The 24,403-nt window shown below is 46.6% G+C and overlaps 2 protein-coding genes across 2 annotated transcripts in view; both read right to left on the reverse strand.

Moving 5' to 3' along the window:
- Positions 1-386: 386 nt before the first annotated feature.
- Positions 387-16,324, reverse strand: LOC8052299 (G patch domain-containing protein 3). The gene is made up of 5 exons (XM_029977863.4): positions 15,296-16,324; positions 11,982-12,213; positions 9,787-9,905; positions 5,615-5,736; positions 387-1,199 (listed from the first exon to the last, which is right to left on the reverse strand). Exons 1-5 carry the CDS (start codon positions 16,166-16,168, stop codon positions 971-973), a joined length of 1,575 nt encoding a protein of 524 aa, XP_029833723.2. The 5' UTR covers positions 16,169-16,324; the 3' UTR covers positions 387-970.
- Positions 16,325-23,172: 6,848 nt separating this feature from the next.
- LOC8052303 (phenylalanine--tRNA ligase beta subunit) overlaps positions 23,173-24,403 on the reverse strand; it is a 40,654-nt gene continuing 39,423 nt past the window's right edge. The window contains exon 15 of the mRNA XM_029981587.4: positions 23,173-23,365. Coding sequence (XP_029837447.2) covers positions 23,214-23,365 — 152 coding nt within the window. The 3' untranslated portion in view covers positions 23,173-23,213. The remainder of the gene's footprint in view (positions 23,366-24,403) is intronic.

The raw sequence follows: 24,403 nt of genomic DNA on the forward strand, positions 1-24,403 counted from the left end.
AGTGGAAAATGTTACTAAATCGGGCCATTATCCTGAGGCAAAAATTGATGCTCGTCAAGCCCTTTTGACTGAAAACAAAAAGTGACTATGCCATATTTATGCTAACTGCCTTGCAGTGTACACACAATCTATTGTTTGAATGTCACAGCATCTGAAACTTTGTGTGGGGCCTGCCTAATACGTTGATAAATGTGCCTTCAATGAGCAGATAACTTTTCTGCCACTTGCCCATCTCGTTTCTTGTTTACTTTCAGACTAAACAGCACTGGGATTGTTTATGAATTCGTATTGGTTACTCCTATAGTCCAAGGAACTTGCAAAGTTTTGCTCCATCCACTTACCTCCAAGATTAGTTTACAGATACAAAATAAACGGGGGATGACGCCAACAGCGAAGAACTTTTTTATTGACCGGACCGAGCCAGTGGTGCGACTGCGGCATCCCATGACCTGTCCGAGCAAGACGGACATATTGCAATCCCATTCATCTTGTCGACACACACTGTATAAAAATGCCTTTAAAAACCAATATCATGATGATGATGATAGCCAGTGTCCGACGTGGTGCCCGCACAGGCAGCTGCCATTTAAATCACAGCCTGCTCTGCTCGGGTCAGAGGATGATTGAAATGGCACACACTCCTCTCCCTCGGGCAGAGTTGCTTCAGAAAGGTCTGCAAGGATCCATGCCATGGCATACTGTGATCTGTGAGCCTCTACATTCTGACCAGCCTGTTCTGTTGGAGAAGATTGAAATTAGTTTTTTTCAGAAAGGTCCATAAAGAACCCCCCCTACGGCTCGTCATTTGTGAGCCTCAATGACTTTCTGCCCGACTGTCCGGCGGCTGTCGTCGTCTCTGAGGGCTTGACTTGAAATCACAGCCTGTTCTGCTGGGGAGATTGAAATGGCTTCCCTCCTCTCTGGCGTAGTTTCTTTCAGAAAGGTCCCCAAAGATTCCTGCAACGGCTTGTCATTTGTGAGCCTCTATGACTTTCTGGCCGTTAGTCCGCTGGCCGTCGTCGCCTGCTGAGGGCTTCACGAAGGGCTTCCTGAAGCGCACGAAGGTGGAGTCGTGCGACCGCAGCAGAGGCTCCGGGGGATCCGTGTCTCGGTCGTAGACAGTCGAGATGAATGCCCGGTCGCCCCCTCGCCGCCTCTTGCGCTTCCCCACGTGGCGCACCAGGGCCTCTCCGTGGAAGCTGCGACACACGGTGCAAGTTCCTCATCAAACCGAGTTTCTAGAACGCAGGGATTTCCCAGAGTACCCACGTCCCTAAGCAAGGTGTTTTGTTTTTGTCCTATTTCGGTAGGTCTGACCCACCCATTGACGACAAATATGAGCCACGCGTTCCTTAGTATGTGCAGTATTGTTTACATCGACCGAAGGCTTATTTACCGCTTTTCTGCGTCGACACCGAGATCGGGATGGGCTCCTCGGGCAGTCATAGAGCGGCACTAAACCACTTTCTGCGGCGGTCTAGTTATGGCAGTAAGTCAGCCTATGAACTCTAAGCGTCTTAAAAAAAAATGAGCATTCCTCGCCCGATGGTGCCCTCCAGTGTCTGCGACAGTTCCGAGGTAATTAATCTTTGATACCACTTTTAATAGAGAAGTCGGCCATGCACGAATGTAATTTTGCTTTTTTTAGGATGATTAGAGCCCCTAGATTGAGTTTTGACCATAAACATTTGCGGTTCCCCGATTTCTGCCCCACGACATCGCACTCTGCCAAGCTGTTGCCTGCCGCGATCGTGACGGTGGCATGGCGATGGAAATGGAAGCGGTGAACGCCTGTTCTGCCATAGGTCGCTCTCCACCCTGACGGTTTGTGGAAGCTTCGGCAGTTGGAAGTAAGGATGCTCCGACGATTGCGACACCTGCGTTTGTTCGTCTTTCGTTTTTTTGTTGGAAATCCTACGGCCAGTTGCCGGGACTGCGACATCTGAGGGCGTGGCACGTCGGCTCCTGTGACGTCACTTGTCGCCAGTTCAAGACCACTTTTGACGCGTGAGTGGTGTCAGATGCTAAACGCGCTGGCCGAAGGTTGGTTCCGGGCGCCGTGCCTCGACACGCACGGGTACGACAGAGATGCTCTGAGGAACTGCTGTGTGGTTCCTCAGAGCATCTCAAACTCAGCCATATTCTGTGCGAGTGAATCGTGGAATTGTCGTGAGATCTGCTCCATCGTAGCAAGTGTTTACTGCCTTGTGTCATCATATGGCCTCTTCTGTCAGTCATGCGGAGACATCAACCGCACGCTCATTTTCCCTGCCTACCGAAGGTAGTGGATATAATGTCCTTGGTACGGTCAAATGCACTCTTAACGAATCCAGGAACGGAAAAAAATTGCGCGTAATAAATTATCCTTTTTCACACACTCCTGCTGTTATACTTTCAACGTAATTTCGACCCACTTTTAACGAACGAATATGACGTGGCGCCGCATATATGACAAGAACTAAATTCCCACAGCTGAAAAATTTTGCCAACGCATCAGTTTATTATGTTTCTTTTTTGTTTTTTTAACCTTTGGCCAGCGCTCTGCTCTGGTCTTGAACATATTTAGGGATGTGATGTGACCAAAACCACAGCTGTTTTGGTCACCCTCGGTGCACCTGAGTGCAGTGTTGTACACCTTCCTCAAAAAAAGAAACGAAAGTTCGCTCCTCGTTCCTTTTGATTTTTGGAACGCATTCCCGTTACAAGTTCCATCTGTGAAAAAGGAACTCATTCCCATTACAGTTAAAAAATATGGAACGTATAGTTACATATATGTTACATTTCTATTTTGCTGATTACCATATTGAATTAGATCGATCTAAGTTTTTTTGTTTTTTTTCTATCTTATTAAATGGGAACGAAATTCTATGTCGTGATGGAAGGGCACCAGGAGATGAAAACAAGCGGAAGTGGGTTTCATTTGTTGACATATTTAAGTTTAAAAATCTCAACTTTTAACCATATTCACATTTGTGGTGGATGATTCAAACGAGCCAAATGTACTGTTGCCCCACATTGCACAAGCGTTTTACAACAATCTCACATGTTTCAATCCAACAAAGTCCCTTGTCCGAACTTAACAACAGTTGCTTCTCGATGTTTGTGTCCGCAAGACGGGCAAGTGAAGAAGAGGGTAGGGTTTTGGAAGGCCAGTCTTGAAAACTACAAGTCCTTCTTCGTGAAGGTTGGATTCGTTGCTCAGTTTAAAGGGGTAGGGAAACGAAATTTCAGCGCTCATTTTCTGGCTTTAATGTGTTGCATGTTGCACCCTAACCTCAAAAACACCAGTCTTCCGTTGAAAAGCACAAGAAAACTAATTTTAAAGCTAAATAAACGATCTTCAATGTGCACCTGGTGGATGCATGCGGAGCCTATTTGGGAAGTAGTCTAGCAACGTTGTGGAAACTGCTACGTAGTCGTGACGTAGCAGTTTCCTTCAGAGCAGTGCCGCTCTTTGGTATTTCAACATTTTCCTTCTTAGCTTTCCTCCTCAACTCACAAGTCGCGCATTGTACCAAACGGTTCAAGAAGACGGAAAGGAAGGACTCCCCTATTTCTCGGACCCTCGTTCGTGCAACCGGACATAGCCATTCTCCCCCTAGAAGATTAGCACGTCGCTCAAAACTCGAACAAAAGTTGCTTTCCCCACCTCGTTCAGCCCTAAGCTGACAGTGTTGTGGAAGCTACGTGCTCCTTGGGCCAGCCACACGCTCGTCACCCCACGGGCACTTCGAGCGGCTCAGTTGTAACGCGCTGACGCTATTGACACCATCACAACGCTGACAACGCCACCAAGGGCAAAGCTCATAACCACGCCTGCCTTGCTACTCCACGAACGCGGGAAATCTTTTCTTTCTGTTCTTGTTTGCGCCGGATATCCCATGACGCATCGCGCTCTCCGTTCACTTCCCTTCGAGCGCTTGCTCGAGTGCACCTTTTGGAACGAAAAATATGGCCAATCGTTCAAAATACAAACGCGCGATTATCATTTACGGTTATTATCCGTCATGCTTGACTCATTTCCGAACGAAATCTGAATATTTCAATTTTTGTTTCCGTACCCCTTCAAAGGTGGGGGACAAGGGTAGAAGAAATAGAGATTAATTTTTTTGTACATTTTAAGTGACCAATGTTCGGGGTGCAAGGGTGTGTTCAATGTTTTTTTAACCTGTTCTTTTGTTGTGACTCTAGGTTCAGTATGGAAGTTCAGAAATGGCTGCAGTTAGCCTTAGATTTCTGGGTGTATGAGGATTTTGGAAGCAAAGAAAGTAGCTGAGTTTGAAACGTCCCTCTTTATATGTCTTTTCCTTCGACTAAAAGTTTTGCTTTTTGTACCGCAGTCTCGGGCACTGAAAAAAGAATCAATGTCCACTAGCTCTCCCGCACCCGACTGTTACCAAGCGAGGACCACACAAAATAATCCCCAAGATAAGTTGCCGCAAAATTATTGAGATCCTGCTCTTCGTAAAGATATTGTTTTTATACTTTTAGAATTTCCCCTATTAGAAATAAAATAAAAATGACCCCACTGGACAAAAAAAAAAAAAAAAAGAATGCCGTTACTCTTTTTGTTTTAGTAAAAAAGTAACGAGTTCTTGTTCGAGTTCCACTGATAAAAAGGGATTGGTAGCGTTCCTTCGTTCCTCCTAAAAGGAACGCGTTCCGGAAACGCCGTTCTGTGCAACACTGCCCGAGGGTGACCAAAACAGCTGCGGTTTTGACCATTGTTTGCTGGTCCCTCACACTTCTGCCTTCACCACTAATGGCATCATGTCGCCTCCAGAAGCTTCCTACCTCCATGGTTTTTCCAGACTAACCACTGTTTCAGCAAACCCCCAGCTATCCGCCGATGCATATCTACCAGCCAAACACTGCCTACTGTATGCGTAATTGTTTACGAGGTCTGTAGACTTTTGCACCGCTTCATCACATCCATGTCAAGACAAGGGTTCCAATTTGGTCGCAGCGAGATCGAATGTGTGTCTCGCGGAGTGGGCGAAGATGGTGCTAGAGGATAGTTCATCTGCTAACTTGAACGGAGAGCGTGGTTCGTCAGCTACAAAGCGCCATTCGCGGACGAAAATAATACGAGAAAACGCCATACGTTGTCTGCCAACGGATTGGAAAAAAAGTCGATCGTCCGCTACAAGGCAGCCTCGGCGGAGTTAGATTGGATGCGGGCTGAAATTGTGATCGTCCGCTATTTTGCGTTTGAAGCCACTAACAACTCGTGCTTTGTTTACAAATCTAAAGTTGTTCTGCTGCCGTACATATCTTGGCAACGTCAGGTGGGTGAAGGAGTACTAAGGACAATCGCATCAGAGGCCGTGATACCTTTCTCGCTATTTGTGCATTGATGAGACATTGTCATCAACCTTTTCCCCTATTCTGAGCTTGCGAATGGGTTAAACACACAAGCTGCAGTGCCATGTCCAATCGGCAGCTGACAACTTTCTCGCTCTCACCTTGACCACTGGAAGTCGAGATAACCTAGGAAGGGCTCCCTCGACTTCCAGTCAAGCCAGATAGGTATTCCTCGAGATCAAAATGTTCGGAAACCCCCGCCCTAAGCTGAAGTCAAGGCGTGGGCACGGCCACTGCCTGGGACACTCACCCAAGTCCCGACCGGTCCCAGGGATGCCTCTTGCTGTCCTCGATGGGTTCTGCGATGCCTCCCCGGCCCACTCCCTGGCCCTGGCACCAGCCCTGGCCCTCCAGGATGCGACTGCCAAAGCCCTGCACGTGGGCGGCCAGGCTTTGAAAAGGACAGCTTCCGGAGTGCTCGTTGGACTTGGAGTGTCGCAACCACCGCTCATGCAGTCATACCTCAGCAAGACTCACTCGCGAGCGCACTCACACAACCTGCTTACCCAATAACAGCCTCAGATGTGAAATGAGGGTGAGTGACTTACTAAGCCCCAAAAATTCTTGAGTTTCGTTTTGAGAGAGGGGTGTGAAACTGACGAGTTTGGTAGCTTCGTGAGCGAGGAATCAAGGACGAGCGAGGGAATGAAGCTGAGGGTGAGTGCACTTTGAATTTGTATCTACATGCGAGTTTCGAGGCGAGAAAACGTCTATTTTGATTTTGAGCTGATTACGAGTTTGACCGCGTTCAGCCTAAAATGCCGACCTCTACCCATAATGCATCCATGCAGTGTTGGAAGGCTTCTTCATTCTCCAGCAATTGCAGATGAAAAGCAATTATGGTTCCTAGCTTTTGGCATACTGACGCTGCTGTATTTTGGTGGGCAAACCTAGTCTCATAAGCAGCATTGGCATAATTTGAAAGGCCCCAAATTTTTCAAGGTGGCTAAAACCGACGATCAGTTTTATGCTGTGTCCTTGCATACCTGGCAATGAAATGGCAGAATTGTGTTCTTGCAGTAGAGCCATGCCAGCAAAGAAACAAAGTTTCAGAGTGTACCTTACACCCCAAAAGTATTTGAAGAAATGAAAAGAAGATCAATCCGACCAGTTTCAGAGCTTTTCCCACTAAGTCACTTTTGAGCATGCTATTCTGAAAGTAGATTGGCAAAAATACATTTTCTATACTTTTGCTAGCAAAAGCTTCGAGCATGTTTAGCCACCACAGGTAAAGCAAAAGCAATCGGCTGAAAGAACAGGGAAGCATAGGGTGGGACCCACAAACTGTAACTAATAATTTTAGAGCGCAGCTCTTAGGTGCTCGTTCCCGTGTTTCGCGGCGTCGCTGTCGGCGTAACCACATACCTTGGATTATGGGACGTCACAGACCTATTCCCCACCAAATTTAGCGAAGAAACAGAATTGGTGTGTAGCACTGTGACGTCCCATAATGCAACAATGCGCATTCCATTTCCCCGCCAAATTTAGTGGTAAAACTGGCGTCACATGACCTCAACACCAATTCAGTTTCCCGCTAAATCTAGCAGGGAATTGAATTGGAGTTGAGGTCGTGTGACATTAATTTTCCCACTAAATCTAGCAGAGAAACTGAATTTGTTGATAGGTGACGTGACACGAGGTCATGTGACAGTTTTCCTTGCTAAATTTAGTGGGGAAATTGAATTGGTGTTGAGGTCACATGGCATCAATTTTCGAGCTAAATTTAGCGGAGAAACTGTGGGAAGGGGGAGGTTATGGAGGAGGAGGTTGAGGGGAGGGAAAAGGAGGAGGGTAGAAGGAGTGGAGGGTTCTCCGTACCCTCCCCTCCTCCTCCTTCATAACCTCCCCTTCTCCTCCATACCCTCCCTTCCTCCTTCGTACCCTCCCCTCCTCTTCTCCTGTACCCTCCCCTACTCCTCCTGTATACCCTCCCGTCACGGTATATCGCAAAATCGAAATACCACAAGAGCTGTGCTCTAATTTTGCATTACAGAGATTTGTAAACTCCTTTCAATTTTTTTTTTAACTCTTCACTGAATGTGGTTTCAATATCATCCGATTTCTGCTTTAAAGAGGTACTCCGGCGATTTCTTCATGGTCCCCAATTTGCTTGAAATTCTGCTAAACTCGCCAAACAACATCGCTAAAATTGTATCCCAAATATTAGGTTAGAATATTTTTTTTCACAAAGTTATTGAATTTACATTTTTGGTCCTCACCATGTTTTTCAAACCGAGTCTCTACTGGCAACAACGAAAAAGTGACGTCAGTGGAAGTGCAGGGCTTCACTCTTTGGACTGTAGAATTTGTTCCCAACTGATCTGAAGCAGTTTCATGGTGTCAAATGAATGCTTTGGAAGCTCGCTCCAGGACCCGCGCTCTAGCACGGAACAAATGATTGGCATATTTTATCTTTAAGACTGCTCGCTCGACTGGCAAGCCTGCCCGCCACTGACGTCACGGCACTGAAAAGTGCGGGTATATTTTAATGTTGGTTTTTGCATCATTTTCATTTGCCGATTTCGCAATAACTATTATGAATTTCGCGATACTAAATAGCATACCGGAAAGTGTAAAGGCCGGGGAGTCAAAAAATATAGTTAGTTGAGGTAGCTCAAAAAATCGCCGGAGTACCCCTTTAAAGGGGCCCTGCAACAACTTTTTGACTGGTTTTTAATTTGCACCGAACCTGAGCGCACTGAACGTAGTAACTTAAAGAAACTTTTCTTTTCTCAAATTTCGCTTTATTTTAAAAGTTATAGGCAAATTAGAATTACAAAAACAAGCAAAAAATAACCTCCTTCATGACGTCGTAGGTCCTGGCTTAAGTGGCCGTGAACTAGAGGAGGAGTAGTGAGCTCGTTGAGTGCTCACGGCTGCCGCACTCCGTGTCGACGGCTCTAGAGGGCGCCACTAAAGCATGTGTTGGATATGCTGTATGAAGCGGGCGGCCAGGGCGGCTTGCATTGCTTTTGCTTCGCGATTAATGACTAATTCGGCATAACACTTTATTGGCCACAAACGACAGCAAACACGGGGTAAAGATCAGTTCAGAACGGGAGCCACTTCGCACTGCCATACCGCCAAATGGCCAAATCGCCAGCCAAGCCCGCACCGAAAGCCTTCGAAACGCTCGGAACCGGTCGGATCCTCGAGCCGGTATACGACCGCAGCACCGCCGCGTACATCCAGAGACCTTTCTACGCTTGCCGTTCGTTGGCGCCTCATCCCATTAGCCCTCTCTATCTCAAGTAAGCGCCGTTTTTTCCGCCGCTTGGTGGCGGGTTTGTCAACGGGTCTTTTCTTGTTTCCGTACTTTATAAACTGTATTTGTTTCTTTTCTGTGATCTAAAGTAGTGAACAAAAACTACTTTCATACATAATTGAAACAGTTCGCGACACTTATATTTTGTGTTTCGACTAAAAAAAAAGCTTTTAGCTGCTCTGACCAGTAGTAAGCCCAAGACCACAGACGTCACATATTGCGCTCTTTCGGCAACGCGGGTCACCCTCGTCGGTGGAGCAGGTTTCCGCGTCGTCCGGTTAAAATATGACTCACTGATATTTAGTTACTCTCTCCATGCCCGCTGGCTCGCCCGAACCCCAAGAGACGTGGAAACCGCAAAAAAGGCAGACGCTTAAATATGATTGCAGGGCCCCTTTAAGCATCCCTCCTAGGATGAATGGCGGAAGGCACGCCGAGAAGTGTCTCATGCGGCCTTCATTCAGTTCTCTTTGTACATCAGCTTAAAAATAACCTAAGAATAAACACATTAACAAACAAAAAAAAAAAATGATTTTTTCTTTTTTTAGATTAGACATATGAGAGACTTTTTTACAGCCACTATGACACAGTTCTTTCTGGCCGAAGTCGCCTACGGGAATAAAAGGATGAAAATACACCGTGGTGCATCCTTAATCTTTTCACCTGCGTTTCCCATGCTGGACTCCCCAAGTTAAGACTCAATAGAGGCCTTGAACTGGCCGGAAAAAAAACAACCTCAAAGTATCCTTCACATGGCCAATTGCCCCTCTATCCAGGTTAAAAAAAGGGTCCAATGACTGACCAGACCTTCCCAGTGCCAGCTTTCCTCCTGCCCCCTCTTCCCTCCTTGCAAAACAAGCGAAGAAACGGGCTTTGATGCATCTAAAAAAAGTTTGGTTCAAATCCCAAACTACCCTGCTCGCTGAAAGTTTTAGACATGAGCGCAACTCTAAAAGAGGCGTTTTCTAAACTGCCACACGTCGCACTCACTTGCTTCTCCTTTTGTACGAGCGGTAGAACAAGAACCAGCAGCATTGTTTCGTGTACGCATTATACCATGAGTGCATTTTTGATGGACATGACCCACAGTTTGTTCCAAGGGCCAGGGATTGATACCGCCCACCCCGTAAAAGGCTTTTTAAAATGTGAACACTTGCCTTGGTGTACCGCTCAAAGGAAGCCAGCCGGTTCTCATCGTCCATGGGTTCCTCTGTCTCTCGAAGCCTCCGGTTGTGCAGCATCGACACATAGTCTCGAGCGTCCTTGTCCCCAGCACCTGCACGAGAGACGCCTCCGTTTAAATCAACCTTTTACGACCCTTAATGCGTCGGCAGCACCACCACTAGAAAATATCTGACACGGCTTCCAACCCCCTCCACTGTACCGCTCCTCTGGGAAGATCCACAGCTTAGTGTATCTCATAATGCTGGTCCTCACCGCAGAGCCACCACGAAGTGACCCAGTGTTGCGCTTGACTTCAGTCAATTTGGAGCAGCCAGAAATTCATCTTGGAGCAGCACAAGACAGAAGCTCTCATAAGAAAGGATTCATTCTCGCGTCTTTCACCACTGTGTAACCCTTCGAGGGCATCACTAATATGCCCTGTGGTTTGGGTCTCTTACTCCACAATCCACGATTAGTTATGCTTGCAGCACGAGCAGCAACAACATTATGATCAGCTTCATTGTTGCAGTTACTTTCAATGTGCACACTGAGTGCCACAATATTGCTATCAGTCAATAGTTGTTTCAGGGTTTGAATTGAAATATGCTTCCTTGGAATGATTCCAAGTAAAAATAGTTTGATTACTGAATCTAACATTTCCCACAAGCTCTGCAGCCCACATAAAAAGATACATGATTACTTAGGGTCAACAGGGAACTCTACTAATATGAGCATTTTCAGGGTGTGACCGACGAAACATTTATGCGGGTTTAAAGTCTTTTACAAAAACACAACTTACAATTTCCCATAAGCAGGACGCGTGCACAATAGCTCGTAAATTTTTGGATTTTGGGAAGTAAGCGAATCACTTTCAAGCTATAAAAGGACAAAGTTAGAAACTGCTTCAGTGTGTAGCTCACGTCATCCGCTAGTTATCATTTTTTGACAAAAAGCAGATACCCCCAGCTCTGTGCTTTAAAATGTGGGGAAACGGACATCGCTTTGCCAGCGACTCGGTGAAGCTACCGTAAACGTGCCAAGCATGCTTCGACAGCTGCAGTACCACAGAAGGAAATAAAACGAGCAATTTTTCGGGACATGGAAATGCAACCATCCTCGTACATTTTGTAAGACAAGCCGTCACCCGAAAGCAAAAAGCAGGCTAGCTGATGACAACGATGGCACCTTTTAACGCGATATGCGTCTCCTCACAAATGACAGCGTGAAGGGGCCCTTCTCCGAAATGGAGTTCATAAGCTTAGGTGGTCCAATAATGTTAGGGGAAACTTTCTGCAACAATAAATCTAAGGTGCCTGCAATGGGTTTCCAACTGGAGTGTTTGCTGCATCCTCGTTCAACATGATTTTCATCCGATGACACCAAACTTGTGTCTTGCTCTTGCCTGCCGTGATACTGAGAGCGGCACAGCTATGGAGATGGATGATGCGGCGGGCGCCTGTTGCGCTCCGGCTTGACAGTCTACGAAAACTTTGGCAGCTGGAAGTTGGGACTCCGCAACGACAGTGGCACTCACTCTCGCTCGTCCTTTTTGCCGGAAATCCTACGACCAGTCGGCAGGATCGCGACATCCGATGGCATGACGCCACTACTGCAGTGACACGATTTGTTGCCACTTTGGAACCGCTCTCGACGCACGGGCGGCATAGGATGCTAAACACACCGGTCAAAGATGCGTTCCGGGCGGCGTACGTTTCCACAACGTAACTGATCCTGAAATGTCAGTGGCAGGCGGTAAAGACAAGAGCGGAACACAGCAAATCATAAGCACTGACATTGCTGGTCCCGAGAAAAAGAATGAGACAGTAACAGAAAGGTAACAAAGCAATGCAGACAGTAGGTTAGGGGTGTTTCTTTTGCCGCAACACGTTGAAGCTGTCCGAGCGCTCGACAACTTTATTTAATTTTTATACAATGCGCGACGCCGGTGTTTTTGCACGACATAAAGCTAGAAAACCACTAGCTACAGACCTTGCAAGTGACGTCTTTTTGCTCCTTTGTGCATATCAAAGCATCGCCAGCAATACGGTCCCGTCGAGACCACCGAAGTCCGCATCCATGCCCTGCCGTTTTCAAGCGGCCCAAAAGCGTGGGACATTTCTCTCTGGATTATCATACTAACTGAATGGTTAGTGGTGAACCTCTGTGACGGTGAAAGCGTGGCCCTCACCTTGGCGGTAGTAGACGCTGGTGTCAAGGTCCCAGTCGTCTGCGGTCTGTGCATCGAAGTCCCCCTCGACCTGGTCCCAGAACTGGGCGTCCGTGTAGAAGACCAGTCCCGAGCCGCCCTTCTCCCACTGCACCTCCAGCTCTTCCTCGAAGAGCCGCTCCCGCGTGCGCTCCTGGGAGGTCACGTCCTCATGGAGTGCCTCGTGCCGCTCCCACTCCTCGCCCTCCTCGTCCTGAAAGCAAAGGGACAGACGACGAGCTCGTGACGCATGCACACAGAGTTTACGTCTATGTCACCGATCATCGCCTTCGCATACATGCCTCGTTCCAGTTTTAAAGGAACACTGAACTCAGAAAAGTTTTTATTTTTAAAGTGCCCCAATGCTCAACATATGTCACCCACACCAAAATTTCTTTTTTTAGCAATACAGTGATGTTTTGCTAATATTCTCCCAAAAAAAATTGTCCATATTGTGAGTTTTTCATAATAACTAGATAAAAATCCTCGCATTTACCCACTTCGTGCTCGAAGATGTTGTCTATATAGTGGGGTATGCATATCCATACTCAAAACACTCGTTTTGAGTATCGCGACATGCTTCTGCTTTAGGACAATGTGCCGAAATAAAGTATGTCTTGGAATCCCACCTGTCTCAAAATGGGTCTCGCAACATGAATTATGCACTAAAATTAGTATTATTATTTTATTTTCCGGGGAAAATTATTTTTCTGACATACTTCTGCAGTCCAAATCTCTAGGAGCAATTCATAACATGCTTCCATTGCCAAAATATCAGGATTGCACGTAACTCGAAAACCGTCTCGCAACGTAAATGCTGCACTAAAAAACTTTCTTTTTTTTCTTTTCGGGAAAGGTCAGTTTATGAAATATGTGTCCCATCCTAGTACCTAAAAAAAAAAAAAGATTCTTGAGAGTTCAGTGTTTCTTTAAAAAAAATACCTGAAAAGAAAAAATTTTTTTTTAATGTTTGGTCGGGATACATGTGTTAAGAAATAAAAATATGCAAAAAATAATCTTTCTAGAGGAATATTGACGGCGAGAGATCTATTTGAAATTCTGCGCACAAAAACCATGAAGTCACGGAATGGTCATTCACCCTTGCGACATCAACGAAATTGTTGTTCGCTCTTTCCACCTCAACGTGAAAGCGAAGCTGATCCACCTCTCCTCCCCGTGCCCAATATGCCAATAGAGAAAACAAGTGGAAACGAGGTAACTACCGACTAAATTGCGTCTCGTGCCGTCAATATTGCTCTAAAAAATTTTATTTTTGCGTAAAATTCATTTTTTGACAGTCAAGTCCCAACCATTGTTTAAAAAAAAAATTTTTTTTCTTTTCAGGGGTTTTTAAGACAAGTTCACACACACAGCGCAGCGCTGACTCGGCACCAAACTTGGTACCCATTTAGTGGTGCGTTTCCTCCCTCTCACTTTTAGGTTCCTCACATACCCATGCAGTACTGCAAGTTGTGAGCAGGACGGTGAGTTGGACTTGTTGGTAAGGAATAGACATGGTTAAAATCAGCGAAAAAAGGTAGGAAACTGTAGAAGAATGCAGGTGACAAGACAGATGCTGATCTCAGCGTCTGTCCTGTCTCCCGTATACTTCTACAGTTTTTAACCTTTTTTCACTGATTTTAACCCTGCAAGTTTTGAGGTTTCCTCACAACTTGCAATACGGCAAAGTGCCTCGTTGCAGCGACATCCACTTCACGAAGTCCCACACTTGCAATCTAAGCGCTCTTGGGGCCAAGTCCGATTCCGCCCGCTTACGAGCCGGGAAGTGGATAAGTCGCAGACAGCCGGTACGCCGGCAGTGTCCCCTCGCTGGTTGTCACCAATTGTGCAGCAGTTTCTTTCCCAAAACAAATGTCGTACGTCAAAGAAGCTGTTCTCGTGAAAGGCAGTTTTAGTAGATAGACAATAGCAAAGCAACCAAGCCTCATGGCGAATTCATACACTCGTGTTTGATTGCAGCCGAGTGCATTGTGCAGTCTCGTGACCTCTTGCGATGAGAGCATACACTTGCGCCGTCTGTCGAGTAGCCACAAAACAATATCCGTATATATATATATATATTAATTTTTTTTTGTGCATCATTTTCAGTTTTTATTTATTTATTTACTGATACTGCTAGCCTCTTCAAGGCTGTAGCAGGAGCAATACAAATGAGAAAAAAAAAAAAAAAAAAGGAAAATGTCGTTGCACAAAAAAAAATCTCGGCACCACACTGCTCAACTGCAATGTGTGCAAAATATTCTCAATGAGCTCAAAAAACTTTTGACGATGTCCACTTCTCATAAATGACGGGCACATTTTATCTTGCAAACACTGTAAAAACTTTGCTCGAATGAAATGTAGTCCCACATCCAGCTCATAGACGGCCCCAGTGTGTTCTCCAGTCGTAAGAGATCACGAGACAGCATGAGGCTGCAACCAAACGCGAGCATGAGAACTAGCCCTCAGCCGGCATGAGAATTTGTTCGCCGTGCCACCCAGTGAACCGCACGCGGTCGCACAACAGTGGTTAACCAACGAGGGGATGGTGCCGTCATACTTTCCCGCGCTGGACCGACGGCTGCCAGCAGACTATACCAATGAGTACGATGATGCTGGCACAACATCACCCGCAAACATATGCCAGTGGTCCACTCGTGGGAGAGTGGCCAGCCAAGGGTGCCGCCGGACCCATCAGCCATGTGCGCGAACAAAAGCGTCGCTGCAGTCGGCCCTCCGAGATTGGCCAAATGATGGGTGCAAGAGCACTGTTGGATGGTCAACTGTGACAGTGCTGGTTTAAGAACGCGATGGGCTCCTAGCTTCCACCGTGTCCTTTACACACACCGTCAAACTTGTCGGAGCAACAGACGATAAGTGGGCAGGGTCACACATCGTGACATCACGGCGAGGCAAATCCTGGTCATGATGTCACGAAAGAAAACTATAAGAGGGCACCACTGAAACATCTCGGCGCTAAACACGCGCCTCTTGTCGCACTAATGACTGTAGCTAATAAATGACACCAGGGGTGGACGCAGGTATTTCCAGAGAGAAAGGGGGGGGGGGGGGGGGGGGGGTCAGCGTATCAGATGTTTCAGAACCCCTCCCCCTCCTTTTTGTTAACCCGCCATAAATTTTTACACATGCAGAATTCAAGAGGAGGGCGAGAACATCCGATCCCCCCCCCCCCCCCTCCCCTCTTAATCCGCCACTGAATGACACCCCCGGACGACGACCCGGGAGTAGCCAGAACGGCGCCACCGACCGAGTCGTTGAATGCAAGAGGGTCTTACGCTCTCGTTGTCGTCGGGGTCGTCTGCCTCCTCGTCTTCGCGTCTGGTGTCTTCTGCGGGGCGCTCTCGCGACGCCGCCGTATCCCCGCCACCTCGAGGCGCGGGAGCGCCGCGCCTCGAGATGACAGTACCCGAGGCCGTCCGCACAAAGTCCTCTTCGACGGCGGCACCCCACTCCGCCCGCGTGCCGTAGTCGAAAGGCACGCTGCCGTAGAGGCCCCGCGCCCTCGATCGAGGGAACTCTAGCCCCAGCTTCTTGATGAGGCGCGGCGGCAGGCGGCAGGACTGAATAAGGCCCAGGAAGTGCTTGGTCGGCGTGCCCACGTTGCCCCTGGGCATCGTCGGCGGCGGACGCAGCTCGATCATGTCCTTCAGGTCGGACGCCGAGATCGCCTGCCGGTCTTCCCGGGGCGCGCTCCGCTCACCGCGGGTCACGTAGCGCGGCTGGGAAGCGTCCGACGCGGCCGTCACGACCCGCACTCGCCGTACGAAGCACTTCGTCGGCAGAGTCTGGCCGTCCCGGCCGACCCAGTGCTTGCGGTCGTACATACGGAGGCACTGGTCGACGCGGTCTTCCTCGACACGAGCGATGCAGCAGCAGGTCGTGCCCGTGCGGGTGGAGGCATCGGCTGCGTCGTCCATCACCGACGGGTCAGATCCCTTCTTGAGTTGAACCTCCGGCCGGTGGCGGAAATGGAAGCAGTCAAATCCTGATGTCTCGATAAATTCGGAGAAGAAATTCCGAAGGTCGGCGGAGCGGTAAGATTTGGGAATGTTGTTCACGATCACGTAAACGACGTTTCTTTGCGTCACGGACTTGCTGCGACCGTCCATCTTTGCTGAATTGGATTGGATTGGATCAGATTCAATCATGCTCACAAAGGCTTGGGTTGTAAATAGGTTTCCGTGTTTTCGGAGTTTATTTTTCAAAGTATTAATAAGCAATTCTTCACTAAAAAAGCATCAGACGCAGAAAAAATTGTGAGCAGTAGCATAGCCTGCTCTTTTTCAATTTTAAGTCAGGCCCCGCTCGGCGAGTGCGGCTATGGCTACCTCGTTGGGCTATGGAGTGTGGCAACCGGACGTCCATCTTGCACGCTGCGAAATTGCGTTTTGCTAGCGTTGTAGAGGCTGGCGGCAGTGCTAAAGACATGTTTTGTACTCGTTTGTCGTCATTCGACGGATCAGCTTTTGTTTTTAATCCTATCTAAGCGGTGAGACTTGATGTTGAGAATACACACACAAAAAAAAAAAGGTATACGAAAGCGCAGTGCCGCAAAAAAAAAAAAAGCGCGTCTTTGTGCCTTCACACGCTTGAATACCGCCGATCAAGAATCGGCACCGCGGCAAAGTTCTGAAGGTGTGTCACGCGTGGACATGTCTTTGCATCAAATATCGGCCACGGAGTTTTGGATCGTCCAGCTGTTCCGGCGAGCTGTCAATAAAGGGGGGGGAGGATCTGTACGTACGGTTGCTCTGGTGGGTATAACAATTAACTTATACCCAACAGCTCCTATGCAATATTCACCATGGATGCATGTTCCAAATCTACTCGAATGAATCACATCTCAATTAAAAACTCCCATTAGGATCCAATTGGAATTTTCCCATTGGTACCAGTTAGGTTTCCGGACAACCAATTGGTCACTGTCAATGGGAACAATGGAAAAATTATTCGAATTGGTGAGACCCGTTGGCCAGTGTGCTTCCAGTTGGAACCCACTAAAACCAATTGATTCCATTTTAGCTGGCATACGTAGCAGCACAGATAGAGCTTAACGCTGTAGCAAGGAGTGATTTCAAAGGTAAAAGTACAAGATGGCGGGAATGAAAATCTTTGCAGCGCGTGTATCTGTTGACCAATCACAATCAGGCGAGCCGCGCTCAAACGTCAAGTGCAATTAATCAGGTTCATAATGAACAGCACATCAGTGATCGAGGAGGTGTTGTGTGCGGTATTACGTAAACCGTCCAACGACAGAAAAAAAAAGAAAACGTTGAATCAGCTGCGCAGAACTGAATATGAAAACAAAGCTGCATCCATGCAGTTTGTTTTTCTCCTTTTACAACAAATGTAGCCTTATGGACAATAAATAAATAAATAATATTTATTTTTATTATTCCTACTGCTACTAATATTATTATTATTATTATTGACCTTAATATGTTTATATGAAAAAAATGAAAGCCGTTTACAACTCCCTGTAACACTGAATTAGAGCGCAGCTCTTGAGGAGGAGGAGCCAAGGCCACAAAGGTCACATCACCGCCCCTGAGGTCACGTGGCCCCCAAGGTCACGTGACCACCTCCCCAGAATCACGTGGGGGTCACGTGATTTCGGGGAGGGGGGTCACGTGACCTGGGGGTGTCACGTGACCTCGGGGGTCATGTGACCTGGGTGTGTCACGTGATCTCGGGGGTCACATGACCCCCAGGTCACATGGCCCCCCGAAAGAAATTTTTCCGCTAGATTTAGTGGAGGAAATTTTTCCGCTAGATTTATGGTGAAATTTTTCCGCTAGATTTAGCGGGGAAATTTTTCCGCTAGATTTAGCAGGAAAATATTTCCGCTAGATTTAGTGTGAAATTTTTCCACTAGATTTAGCGGGAAAATATTTCCTCTAGATTTAGCAGGGAAATTTTTCTGCCAGATTTAGTGGGGAAATTTTCCCGCTAGATATTTAGCGGGGAAATTTTTCCGCTAGGTTTAGCGGGGAAATTTTTCCGCTAGATTTAGCGGGAAAATTTTTCCGATATATTTAGCGGGGAAATTTTTCCGCTAGATTTAGCGGGGAAATTTTTCCGCTAGATTTAGCGGGGAATTTTTTTCCGCTAGATTCAGCGGGGAAATTTTTCCGCTAGATTTACCGGGGAAATTTTTCCGCTAAATTTAGCGTTGAAATTTTTCCACTAGATTTAGCGGGGACATTTTTCCGCTAGATTTAGCGGGGAAATTTACCGATAATGCACCGCGCGGTTACGCCGACGCCGCTCAAGCCGGAAACGGGCGCCTAAGAGCTGCGCTCTAAAAGAAAAAGACGTACCTTCCCCCTTTTTTGTCACCACTGGATGCTGGATCAAGTTCGCTTCTATTCTGGACCGTAAGTTACAAACACAGTTTTCAGCTGACGACTGTATGTGCCTCTGGAGCAGCGTTTTACTCTACTCTAGAGTAAAGTAAAACGCTGCACCACAGGCACATACAGCTTCGCACACCTTGCACTCCCAAAACACATCCACACGGTGCTGATTCTTCATCGGTATTAAAGCGTGCTAAGGCACAGAGACACAGCGCTTCGGCGTGCCAAGGAAGCTTTGAACATGCCGCGAGACCGGCGAAACTTGCTTTCGACGAGTTGTGCCGTTTTCCTGCGGCACTGCGCTTCTGTAAAAATTTCCATGTGTTCTCAACGGCAAGTCTTACGGCTTACACAGGGTTTTAAAGAACTTCTTCGGTGAATGACAATGAGAACGTGCCTTCAGCATGCTGCAGCAAGCCTCTGCAACGCTAGCAAAAACACGATTTCACTGCAAGATGGACGCTCAGTGGCTGCACTCGCGCTGCAGCGACTAAGTGGACTAAGCGTCTTCTGCTCGAAACGTCGAGAATAAAGCCTCTGCTGCTGCTCACAATTTTTTTCTATGTTCGAGTTTATTTTTCGTCAAATTCGGAGGATGTTTTTCAAAATTTATTTTTTGTCAAATTCGGAGGATGTTTTTCGGATTTTATTTTTTGCTGAAAATTAGGACTTTAGACGAGTTTACTTTTGTTAGTTTCCGAATTCTCCGAAATTCAGTCTAAATTTGCAGCGTTTTCTATTTAAAAAAAAAAACAGGTGTAATTGTGCGTTATATTCAAAAGAACCCGCTTGTATCGATTAATATTTGTTCAGTTGGATCCAAGGAGGATAGAAGGGTAGGAGAGGGCATGACGTCAGCCGCGTAGCCTCCACAAGCCATGCTTCCTTGACGCCTCGCCTCTTTCTCATTTTCCTCCTTACTCTCCTCACTTACCAGGCCAACGTGACCAGATCACGTGACCGTAGCTAGCCTTCGTCTAGCTATGGGGTACTAGAATACACCACAGTCTAGCCTTCGATCTAATAAAACCTACCGGACGGAGCGCGCGCAAGCCTGCAAGGAGTCCTCCTACAATCAACCATCCATCTCACATGTGACATGTCACGCGCACCAATAGCGAGAGATCTACGATCACGTTGGCCACAACATCGTTTAAACTTTTTACGGGAGTAAAAGTTTAAAAACGCCGTTGATGGCAATACCAATTTGTCCCACAACAAAAGTTGCAAACAAGTGTCACTTCCATAAACGTCAATATCATAAAATATATAAACTTCTGAAGGTAGTTGCTATATCTCGCAGCTGCACTGGGTGGAGTATGTGGTAAAGGGTGAAATAATAACTCCAACTGCCCACCCCCTCTTCGCCCTTCTATGAAATCTCTATGGGTCATAGCTTTCACCGTTACAAATATGCAACCCCTCCTTCCTCTAAAAAGCACAAATAGTATGGCCTAAACTGGAAGCCCCAAGAGTGGCTTTTGTTGTGACCCAGAAGTCCAATGACCTGTTGTTTCGAATGAATCTTGACGAGATAAGCGGTAGATTCCTTTTGTCAATGGCAAGAGATTTGAAAAAAGCTGGGGTGGCATTTTCTCACAATCATGGACCTTGTGCACTGACTAAATCTAATTGAAGAATACTGTCTTTTTCTTTTTTGCATTTGTGCATAAAAATTCTTAATTTATCGCAAAATACCGTATTGCCCAACGTTTTACTGGTGGGCGTTTCTCCGAGATTTTTGTATTTATCCCAAAACACGGAACCTATATCTAAATTAACTAGGAATACGCCTCCCGGTTCGAGTGGTTTGAGCGTTCGTGTTGACCACTTGATCGCACATTTGATCCCGTCAAGCAGCAGGGAGAGTTCCCGAAAAAAAAAAAAAACTGTGTTTTTCGACCGGGATACGTAGAAAGCTCAAATTTTGTGAGAATGTGAAGCTAGCGGTTGGAGACAATCGGCAATGCAGTTTGGCACAAGTTGCACCACCTAGTGGCTGCAAAAGAAAAACACTGGGTAGGCCAGGACGCCCCGGGTCGCGCGGGGTTCACTACGGTTGATTGAATGCTGTTTTATTGAAACATGTTTTAGAGAAAGGGCACATCTTATCGAAGCTTCGTTTACAGAAAGCAGAGCCAAAGTTTGAATCCCTTTTAGATAGTTTTAGTAAATGTGTCCGATGACTTCGATAACGGTACCCGATACTCTGTCGCCGCCTTAGCGCATGCACCGTATTGCTATTAAAGGTATAAAAAGACAAACTCAAGTGGCGTTTACGGGTGAGCCAGGTAGGTGAACATTCTATATTTAGCCACCAGTCTGCTGTGAACGAGAGTGCTGGGTGAGAATTAACACATGCCCCAGTGATATACACACAAAACAGGGGAGCTTACTAATGTAAGCTCCCCTGTTAACTGTCCCATGGAGCGAACCGGTGTTATCAGCTTTTGAAGCTGCGAAAAAGGGCACCTAAATTCGCCTGTTCCACGGAGCGAAGCCCGTAGTCTGTAGCAGCGAAACAAAAAATAAATTCCCATTTCCTGCAAAGCGTCATGTCAGATGCTTCATCACGGAAGCCACCGGGCCACTTAAAGTCAAAACAAACGCGCCTGAAAAAAAACAAAAAAAACACAAAGCAAAGCACAGCAACGCAGATGCATCGTCAAGGAAGCCGTGCAGCTGAGGGGGGCGCCGCGCCTGCGCAGTGGGGGAGCGTGATGTCACCGCCGGAGCGCAATGTGGAAAAGGAAGACGTATCACGCTGCTTGTAGGAATGTGCTGCGTGTACATTCGTACACGCAGCACATTCCTACAAGCAGCGTTCCCTTTTCGATGAACGGCATTTCTTTGAACTGAGGCTCTGCTTTCTCCAATGGAGCTTCGGTAGAACATGCCAGTTTTCTAAATTGTGTTTTGATGAAATGGTGTTTGATAACCGTATTGAACCCTCCAGAGGCATCCATTTTACCGAAGCTCATTTTAGCAAATGTCATTTAAGAAAATCCTTTTATAGAGAAACTCAGTTCAGAAAATAGCGATGAGCCTCCTTTTAAAGAATTTGGCCGCCGCGAAGCGGCCTGTACAGGTAGGCCAGGTGGCTTAACTTTTTTGTAATGAGCCGCCACAGGTACGTCGCTGCAAGGCGGCATGGATCAGGGCCGGGTGGGCGATACACGCACGAAATATAGGAGCCTTTTTTAAAACAGCCTGTTCTTTTCGATAAAAAGCATTTCTCTAAACTGAGGCCATGCTTTCTCTACACATAGCCTTGATAAAACGTGCCCATTCTTTAAAACATGTTTAGATGAAATGATGTTCGATCAACCGTAGTGAACCCGACATCCAGCAAGACCTTTTTTGCAGTTTTGGTGTACTGAAGTGTTCTGCACAACTGCGCGGGGACAAACCGACGGACATTGGCAAACACTATTCGGCAAGCCCAGCTCTTCGTCTTGCACGCGGTTCAGTCATCCAAAGCGCCAGGCGTAAATTGCGAGCTTTTTCCGAGCACATTAAAGTTCACACACACGAATGTTTAGACACTTTTTCTGAACGTATTTGAGGTCATGCCTACAAACTTTTACAGTATATTTATTCCAATTTCCACCCACGAATGTTTAAACTTTTTATGACTAAGGTTCACACCTTGGAATGTTTGCATAGAATAAATTGTTTCGAGGCAGTTGCAGTCTCATCTCCAGCGCTCCCCGAGTGGCGTACTTGCTTCTTATGTTTTCCTGGATCATATGTTTCATTTCCATGGTTTCTTAAAAAAATGTGTCAACCAGGTTTTACTGTATAATGTTACGTCATCCAGAATCTAAAAAAAAGAAAACAAAAGAAAGAGCTAAGGTTAGCTCTTTGAATTTTAATTCTTTTTAGGCATAATGTAGTAGGAAAAATGACGCCTGACCTCATTAGTCCAGCGATAATGTGAAATTTTTATTTGAAAAATCGTTGTGGGCGCTACAAGGAGAGAGATATTTCGGGTGCCTACATGTGTCTGTCAAAGACATCCTCTGTTGAACTGCGTGGGCGAGCACGTGATGCACTCAATGCGCGACTTATGCGGTAAAATGGCGCCATTTGCCAAGACTATATGCACTATATGCGCTCAAGCTGAGCCACACCAGACTGCGAAAATGGCCGAGACGTCACCACTCAAGCAAAAGCGCGTGTATGAACGCACTCTAAGAATTGTTAACCTTGTACATGTCTTCAAGCCAAAACCAAGAGGGCCAAGAGTGCCTGCAACATCACTCCCTCTGCTTTGCGCGTGCGTTTCCCCGATCACATCACCTGCGGTGCAGACTTGTGGGTTGCAGAGTCGGTACAGTACATAGGAATGGACGTCATGAGCGCTCTTTGAAAGGTTAGTTTTGGTTCAAAGCCGTGTACAACAATTACATGTCCTACCCAGTAGCACCCACGACGAATTTTTTTTAATAAAAATTGAACATTGTGGGCTAGACTAATGAGAATGAATGTCAATTCTCCAATTATGTAAGATCCCGAAGGCTGGAAATTTTAAAAGTTAATAAAAAAACTTTTTAGTTATTAACTAGCTAATTAACTAATCTTACCTCTTTTCTAGTGGCTCCCAAAGCACCCCAGCTTAGCCCCAGGGTTAAAACACTCAAACACAAGTTCCCTATATTTAAAATTCTGGTCCCATTAAGAAAACCAGCCTGCGTATAGATTAGACTCCAGATTGAACCAAACACTTATGAAATACAGTGACAATCGGTAAAAACAAATTCTTGAGAAACGCATTTGGCGGCTTGCCAAAGGGCTGTGCGCATAAACCGAGTATCCTTTATTCTTGTCGTCGAGGCTAGAGGAATGGCTCCAGATTAATTTCGAGGGCAGCGCACGGCAGCGCCAGGTCAAAGCCCGTGATGACGTCTGGATGGAGCACTCCTAGCCTGCCCACCACGCTGCCACGAGCCACCACCTCCGCACAGCGACCGGGGAAGAAGCTCTCGTCTGCAAAAACGGTGGAAAAACCGGGTTTTATAAACGTCGATGAACCAATCTTGCCAAGCGTCCGGTGCAGTCGCGACACCGCCGTAACTTTAGTTTCCAGAAAGCGGGCGTCGGTGCACCAGGAGGCTCATTCCGTACAGTGGTGGTGCACTGCAGAGAGGCAAAACTTGCAGAGCTTGCTTTCGCGGGTGTTGCTTCTCCGCAGTGCACTGGTGCTTGGCGAGAAGTGCACTCAACGGGGTTGAAGCAGGGCCCGCATGAAATGTGAAAACGGGCAGCAGGGGGTTAATTTCAATAGCAACTTGCGCAGACACTGTGACGCAGCGGCATGGCATAGGTCCCGTCATAGCGTCCGCGCAAGTTGCTATGAAAACTGCCGCGCAGGGCCCGTTTCTATCGCTACATTAGACAACTTCTTGGCCTGATGAACAAACTTAATTTTGTTTTGAGTTGGCATGTGCTGTCTAAACAGTCCACATTAGAGAAACATTTCAGAGTGATAAAGGAACTTATGTCATACATTTCACAGATGTTTGATGTGTGGAACACCTGTTTATGATCAGTAGGTCTACGTAGAGGAAATCATAAAATATCTGCTTTGTATGTGTAGCCATTCATCAATCATAATTTCATCTTGCATAACGTTTACATCAATTCCTGATAACTCCAACAAAATTTGTGGCTTCCTGGAGTTTGAATCAGTGAGAGTCTGCTGCAGTTCCCTATGTCATTGACAGGCACATATTCTTTTGCATAGGTGACCTTTATCCGGGCTCACCCTTCCACAGAAATACAAGTAGATTTTGTTTTGCAGCAACTGCCTCATTTCACCACCCATTCAAAAACCCCATACAATTTCTAAAAAATACCCAATTGGGTGTTTTCGAAAATCTTTAACATTGTTCTTGGGATCACTTTTGGAAGAGCCAGTATGATAAAAAACCCAATAATTTCTAACCAAGTTTCTACAAAAAAAAACTCAAATTTCGCGGGAGTGTGAATGTTACGTCGGGAGTTGCTTGTAAGTGAATTTCAAGG

This window comes from Ixodes scapularis, unplaced genomic scaffold (assembly GCF_016920785.2).
Source record: "Ixodes scapularis isolate PalLabHiFi unplaced genomic scaffold, ASM1692078v2 PGA_scaffold1__304_contigs__length_218370807, whole genome shotgun sequence".
Lineage (NCBI taxonomy): Eukaryota > Metazoa > Arthropoda > Arachnida > Ixodida > Ixodidae > Ixodes > Ixodes scapularis.